Here is a 7,973-nt window from a genome sequence, read left to right as displayed (position 1 = left end):
TTTAACTATATCTGGAGTTTTAGAACTCAAATCTATAATTTAACATCCATGCATCAATTCATAAAGGACTTTAAAAGAACTCATAAGATCATGTTTAAAATATCTTACCCGGTACGAATCAAGGTCTCGATCCCTCCTTTTCTTTCTAATAGCAATTGACCCTCCCCTCTTCTCTTCTTGTTCAATTTTTCTTGTTAATCCCTTGCTCACCAGTGTTTATTTTTACCTATAACCTTTAATCTTGGATGAGTTCTTGAAATTTGGTGTTTCTCTCTTGATCTGTAAAAATAGATACCAAAACTCCCTCTATTCTTTCTTCACGATAGTTTCAGTTTTGTTTTTGGTAAGAAGAGTAGTATTTATGCTCTATAATTATTCTTATTTGCATTTAAGCCCTATTTTCTTTAAGTGTATTCGTTTTGCCCCCACTTCTTTTTAGTTTAGTTTATTTTCTTTAATTTAATCCAACCTTGATTATCTCGGGATTTACAGTCAACTTTGGTGACAGACTCGTAACCAAATCACAAAATTCATCACAAAATCCCCGAAACACATATAAGTTGAAATCAGTGAGAGAAATAGGTCTGCCAATCACAGCTAATTCATCAAACAAACCTTTAACGCGTTGCAAGTAGAGGGTGACATTATCATTATCATGTTGAAGATCTTGAAAAGAGCCATGCAATTGCATGATTCGAGATTTGGATGGGGAGGCGAGAGCATGTTCAAGTGTGCTCCAAATACTAGCAGAAGTCAGACAATCAACCTCGAGATGAAGAACATCATCTGTGAGAGAGGACAACAGAGTTGGTCTTACTGTTTCCAAGTCAGAAATGTTTGGGAAGGGCCATAATTAAAGGTAGCAGAGGCAGCAGAAACCGTATTGGACAGATTGTGTATAGAGGGGCATGAAGTCGAGCCGTCAACAAATGAGAAGACTCCTTGACCAATCAGATACGGCTTCATCTACATACGCCAAAACAAATAATTGTTGTTGGTGAGTTTGAGATTGATAACCTGCTAGGTGTTAGAGAGGGGAATAAGCGCTGCGGTTGCAACAAAAGGAGCCATGGCTGTGTTGGTTGCTGTTGTGAGTCCAAGAACCGGGGAAAATGAATTTGGAGAAGAAGGGCTGACATTAATGCCAGTAGCAGCACTAACCAATGGATGCATAGCAATAACCGTGACAAAAAAGAGTAGCAAGATGACTAAAAAACTAAACCGTGACATGGAAGATGGTAGTAGCAATAATCGATTGAAAAACCTGCGAAGAGCTGTCACACAAATAATAGAGGAAAAAGATGAGCACACCTGGATTGAGAACGTCTTTGACAGAGAGGGAAAATATGATACCTTACTGATAGCATCATTTTCATACTTATTTGAGGATACATCATTTTCATCATAGTCTGATAGCAGCTGAAAAGGGGGAAACATCAAATCCCCACTCCCCCTTCCCTAAAGGCTAGCTATCTCTTTCCTTGTAAGTAAAAAAGGAGAAAGAGAAAAAAAGAAAGCAGCTTCAACTTTATTTTCCTTTTTGTAATTGCCGCTGTTCTGTAATTCTTGCTGCCATATATTATACCTTACTGATTATAGTTTTTTTTTTTTTTCATGTGGGCTTGCATAGGTGATTAATTAACAGAATAGATTAACCAACAAAAGCATTACAATCACTTGGTAAAATCAATTATTTGAAAAAAAAAAAATCAGCTGGATTACTAGAAGTATCTTGAGTTCCATAAGAGTTCGGTGAATTTCCAATGCCAGATATTCTTTACCTTTTGTTTGAAAGCTTAAGTAGTTCACTACAAGATTTAATAGTTTTACCGACGGAATTTTTCCGTTGACATAAGATACATATTCCATCGGTAATTAATTTACCAACAAAATCATCGATGGAAATGATCCGTCGGTGAATCTTTTATCGGTAATTTTTTTTTTCATCGGTAAAAAACAAATTACACACTTCATTTTGTCTGTATATCCCTCGGTAATAATATTTTTTTATTACCAACGGATTTATGAGGGATATACCGACGGAAATCCCATCGGTAATTATTTAAAAAAAATTTAAAAAATCATTTTAAAAAATTATAAAATAATTAAATTAACATAAATCAACATTGTATAATATATACTCAAAATGCTTGGAAAAAAAAGAAAATAAAATCAACTCAAAAAAATTTGCAACAAATAAATAAAACAAAAAAATAAATTCAACTAAAAAAATTCATATGAAAAAAATGAAGTTGCAATTGCTAAAAATTTAAAAATCCTATAAATAAATCAACTAAAAATTGATATCATATGAAAAAAAATCTCACAACAACATTTATACAATTATTAAGAACAAAAACAATTAAAATTAAAATAAAAAACTAATATAGTGAAAAAAATCATGAAAAAAGAAGAAAAAAGAAAAATCTTACCTTAATGTAGTTGCAAGTGAAGCTAAAGAGAGAGAAAAAATTTCGTAAAGCATATTAATTAAAAAACAATAAGAGGATAAAAGAAGAAAGAAGAAGAAGACATACCCGAGCATGGAGGAAAAGAGAAGGAGATGAGGAGAGAAAAAAAGAGAAAGAAATAGATATTGATGTTTTTAACATATAGTGAAGAAGAAGAAGAAGAAGAAGAAGTAGAAGTAGAAGTAGAAGTAGTAGAAGAAGAATAATAAGAAATGAGTCTGTCTCTTGTAAAATAAGAGGATTCAGGCTTTTTATTGGGGCATGTTAGCGACAGATTTACCAACGGATAATTGAATATTAATATTTTTTAATTATTTCATCGGTAATTCCATCGGTAATATTTAATTTAAATTTTCAATTTCGTAAAAAGTTTTCAGAAACCGCCAACAATTACCGATGATTTTTCAATCCGTTGGTGATTCCGTCTGTAATATTTAAATGAAAATTTTAAGTTATTTGAATTTTTTCAGAAAACCGCCAAATAACACCGATAAATTTTCAATCCGTCGGTGATTTTGTCCGTAAAGAACAACAATTAACATTGCAATTGGAAAGTGAACAGTTCTGGAGCTCTTTGAAAAATACTGACGGAATTTTCCGTCAGTGATTGCCTTTGTAATTGACATGAAGAACAGTGTTCATAGTTTATCAACGAATTTACCGACGGAATTTATTCCGTCGCTAATTCCGTTGGTAAAAATTACACGTTATCATTTTTTTTGTTTTGTTTTAATTTTTTTTCCACTGTAATTCCCTCGGTATATACCGAGGGAATATTTCCGTTGGTAAAATCCCTCGAAAATTTACCGACGAAAATATTCCATCGGTATTTCCGTTTGTATTTATCGATTTTTTAGTAGTAGTTACATGAGTTCAAAAATAATTTTATATTATTTTTTAACATATCAATTTAAGTGAAAGTCTTTGAACTTTTCGTCACTATAATGTCAAAAATCCAGTTTAACTAAAAAAGATTAAGCTAGACATAGTATTATTTTGGTTGCTATGAGCTGTAACATCATTTTTGGTGAGAAAATGCATGAAGACTATCAAGTATCACCTGAACATTAGCCTTTTTTCTGGTTGTAATTATGATATATATATATATATATATATATATATATATATATATATATATATATATATAATGCTACAGTCATTATTCTTTTGTAATTTTTTACTTGTTTTGCTTGTTGGGCATGCTTGATTGGCTTTCCAAAAGACTATATACCCTCCTACGCACTTAGGTTTATAATAATGAAGAAGGTTTGAGCGTGGGGCATGTTTAATCACAGTACAACTAGTTGGGTTAAATTTCCACTCATTGGATTTGCAGTCATGTACATATTGCAGCACTTCCATGAAAAATATTCATAGGAAGCCTGGAATAAGAAAAAAGGTTAGGGCTGTTCTTGTATGCACGCAAGAAAGATTGGTTCAAGCTCCAGACACATTTCCAACTTTCCTGCGATTCATTGATATGATGACGATGGAGTTTTTTGATACATTAAGTTTAACCGAATCATTTCCATAACGGTCAAACTTGCCAAATCTGAGATTACTTGTTTCTATAATAATGTTATTATGATGTGGTTTTAGGCAACTTTTCGATTTTATTGCTTTGACAACGTGCATGCACCTTTCACCTCTGTCACATTGAACTGTAAGAGGAATTCATTACAGTTCAATTATGCAATGCTAGCAGTATCATCCTCACCTTATATTGGATTAATATTATTTTTTGTAATAAAAAAAGGAGTATTTTCTTTCTAAGATATTATAGAGAGCGAATCCAATTCTTTGTGCATCACAATTGTTAATTTTCAATAATGTTGTTTTGGCCCAAATAAATTTCTTCTTTGAAGTTACTTTGGGTAAACTCAAAACTGAAAAATTAATTAAAAAAAGAGGCCATCAAGGTAGTGGCCAAAAAAATACAAGGTGTTATAATGCGTCACTCACCCGTCTGCCACTGGCATAACTTCACCAACTCTCTCAAATTTAGCATTCAGAATAATTGTAAATGAAAGCAAAATTCAAATTTATGAAGGCAGTCTCAAAAAAGAGGTTTAGTTTTGTATTTAAAAAGTGTTTTAAATTTTTTATTTATTTTAAATTAATTTTTTATGATTTTAAATTGTTTGGATGGGCTGATATAAAAAATTTTAAAATAAAAAAATATTATTTTAATATATTAATTTTTAAATAAAAATCACTTTTAAAAAAAACCGTATTAACATTAGCTTATTATTCAAGTGATTGAAAAAATCTTAGTATCTCTTGCACTATTCCTTTTAAAAAATAGTGCCATAAGAATCACGCTTCCTTCGTTCCACAGCAAGAGATTTGTTGGAGTTTGCATATTATTCATCAAAGCTAATAATTAAATATTAGACCAACTCATCTATCCTTCGTTTTTATATCATTTGATTCTTTCAAATTGAAATTATTTGGAATGAATTAATGTATTTAATTTTCGAAAAGTAAATAGTTAATTTTTTACAATAATCATGAGCATGTCTTGGGATCATAAAAAAGCAACCAACCAAACTTTTAGCAGGAAAAAAATGCTTAGAATAATATTAGTGTTGTTAATGAATAATATAATTTTTTTTTGGATTTTCATTTAATAAATTAATTTTTAAATTAAAATGATTGCTTGATGAACTCGGTTCAAATTTCTTAATCACTCTCTCAATCATTGATTGCAGTTTGCCATACTGGATATGCTAGGAAACAATGTGCATCATCATGCATCATCACCTCCAAAATCACCAGCAGCATCACCATCAGTAAATTGTATAAGTGTCGCCTTTAACATGGTTTAGAACTTTTATAATCAAGTAATTAAGATTTTAAATTTTAGATTTTTTTTTAATTAAGAATTAATAATAAGTTTATGTAAGCTTTAAATTTAAAAAACTTTCACCATAAAAAAATATTAAAAAATAATATAAAACTATTTTTAAAACACAATTCATCTATTTAAGTTTTTAAATTAAAATAATTATTTAATAACTTTCATAGTCATGATTCATTAGCCACTTTTTAAACTATTTAAGTCACAATTCATGCCTTTTCAAACAATGACCATGATTTGTTCGTAAACTGTTAAAGAATATTATCACGTTTATAATTACCTGTATAAACATGACAGGACCAGCTAGAGTTATTTTTAATTAATTAGACATTTAATGGCCAAAAAGTCTGATCTTAATGATTTGAGATTGCCGACATATCAATTGTTCAGATTAACAATTCAATTCTATTAATGTCAGCTAGAGTAATACTATATTCCTAAGATAATGTAAGGATTAAAACAATTTCCGGTCAACTCATCACAGCTCCTCTCTATAAGAGAACACGTACCTTGAGACGTCAATTCTTGAAGGCAAGCTAGAGAGGCAAGAAAGCAGGAAAAATGGTGCCTTCAAGATCTTCCATACTTTCAATACTTGTGGTCCTACTCCTATCTCCATTTATAGTTTCACTTCCAATTCAGGATAGGTTTATAAATTGTCTCTCAAAATATTCAGTAGCATCATTTCCTTTTTCCACTGTCTTGTATACTCCACAAAACTCTTCTTTCACTACTGTCTTACAATCTTCTGCTCAAAACCTCCGGTTCACCTCGCCTTCAGTACCGAAACCTGAGTTTATCTTCACTCCTTTACAAGAATCTCACATCCAAGCTGTTGTTATTTGCTCTAAGCAGCTTGGAATTCACCTTAGAGTCCGTAGCGGAGGCCATGATTATGAGGGACTCTCTTATGTTTCAGAAATTGAGACATCTTTCATTGTTGTAGACCTTGCAAAACTACGGTCCATCAGCGTTGATATTGAGCACAACAGCGCGTGGGTTCAGGTGGGAGCCACAAATGGTGAACTTTACTACAGAATTTCTGAGAAAAGCAAAATTCATGGCTTCCCAGCTGGTACTTGCTCAAGTTTAGGTATGGGCGGGCACATTTCAGGAGGTGCATATGGTGCCATGTTGCGAAAATATGGCCTTGGAGCGGACAACGTCGTTGATGCACATCTAATTGATGTTCATGGTAGACTTCTCAACCGAAAACTCATGGGCGAAGATCTTTTCTGGGCCATCAGAGGAGGTGCAGGAGGGAGCTTCGGAATTGTCACCGCCTGGAAGTTAAAATTGGTTCCCGTACCATCAACCGTGACAGTATTTACCGTTACCAAGACGTTAGAACAAGGTGCAACTAAGATCCTTTATAGATGGCAAGAAATTGCTGATAAACTAGACGAGGATCTTTTCATCAGAGTACGCATTCAGACAGCCAACGTCACCTCCCAAGGTAAAAGAACTATTGCTACTTCTTACAATTCCTTGTTTCTTGGTGATGCCAGCAGGCTTCTTCAGATATTGCAGCACAGCTTCCCTGAATTGGGTTTGACACGACAAGATTGTATCGAAACAAACTGGATCAATTCCACCGTATATTTAGCTGGCTTCTCAAATAATACTCCTCCTGAAGTTTTCCTTCAAAGAACGAACCTGCTCAGGACCTACTTCAAAGGCAAATCTGACTATGCCAAAGAACCCATTCCTGAAAAGGCACTTGAAGGGTTATGGGAGAAGTTATTTGAAGTAGAGAGTCCTGCAGTAGTGTTTACTCCTTATGGTGGAATGATGAGCCAAATTTCAGAATCTCAGACTCCTTTCCCTCATAGAAAAGGTACCAAGTTCATGATTCGGTACCATACCGGTTGGCAAGATGCAAAGGAAAACGTTGCAAAGCATATAGATTGGACGAGGAAGGTTTATAGGTACATGACACCTTATGTCTCAAAGAACCCAAGGGAAGCATATGTGAATTACAGGGATCTTGATTTGGGCATGAACACCAATTCTAACACAAGTTTTGTTGAAGCGAGTGTTTTTGGTACTAAGTACTTCAAGGATAACTTCTACAGGTTGGTGCATGTGAAGACCAAAGTTGATCCTGATAATTTCTTCAGGCACGAGCAAAGCATTCCACCACTTCCACTGCACATGAGATAAAGAAATTGAAGTGGAATTCATCTCCAGCAAAGCTTTGTTGGATCACTATTTTCACAAGTCTTGATCGATCTTTTTTTTTTTAATACTTTAGCTAAATAAAGAAATGCCATGTTATGCAATCATGCTGTCTGGGGTTTGAGACTAAACTTAAAATATATTTATTTATTTTCACATTCACTGTTTGTATCAGCAAATAAAAGAAAGAAAGAGTAATTTCAAATCGATTGGCTTAAAATTTTTAAATGTTGGAGGTTCAAATCTGGTGTGTGTGTGTGTATTGAATCTTGGACTATATATATAATATGATATATTTCTCCATCATTAAAACTCTAAAAAAAGACTGTAATAAAAAAAAATTATGCAATGCCTAGCGCCCATTCACCCTTTATAGTAAATTGAAGCAGGTTAGTATATTTATATATTCCACATGATAACAACTTTGCATGGTTAGTATGCATATTTAAATCTAGAAGTCACAT

At 32.8% G+C, this 7,973-nt stretch overlaps 1 protein-coding gene across 1 annotated transcript; it reads left to right on the top strand.

The window, feature by feature from the left end:
* Window positions 1–5,861: 5,861 nt before the first annotated feature.
* Window positions 5,862–7,623, top strand: LOC133702522 (monolignol oxidoreductase AtBBE-like 13). The gene has a single exon (XM_062126816.1). The coding sequence runs from the start codon at window positions 5,893–5,895 to the stop codon at window positions 7,492–7,494; it is 1,602 nt and encodes a 533-aa protein (XP_061982800.1). The 5' UTR covers window positions 5,862–5,892; the 3' UTR covers window positions 7,495–7,623.
* The last annotated feature ends 350 nt before the right edge of the window (window positions 7,624–7,973 follow it).

Source organism: Populus nigra, chromosome 9 (genome assembly GCF_951802175.1).
Source record: "Populus nigra chromosome 9, ddPopNigr1.1, whole genome shotgun sequence".
Taxonomy (NCBI): Eukaryota; Viridiplantae; Streptophyta; class Magnoliopsida; order Malpighiales; family Salicaceae; genus Populus; species Populus nigra.
The sequence above is the reverse complement of the archived record's forward strand: the minus strand, read 5'-3'. Positions and strand labels throughout refer to the sequence as shown.

Excerpts from the sequence above, each read along its gene's own strand:
- LOC133702522 (XM_062126816.1), top strand. The coding sequence starts at position 5,893 with ATGGTGCCTTCAAGATCTTCCATACTTTCAATACTTGTGGTCCTACTC.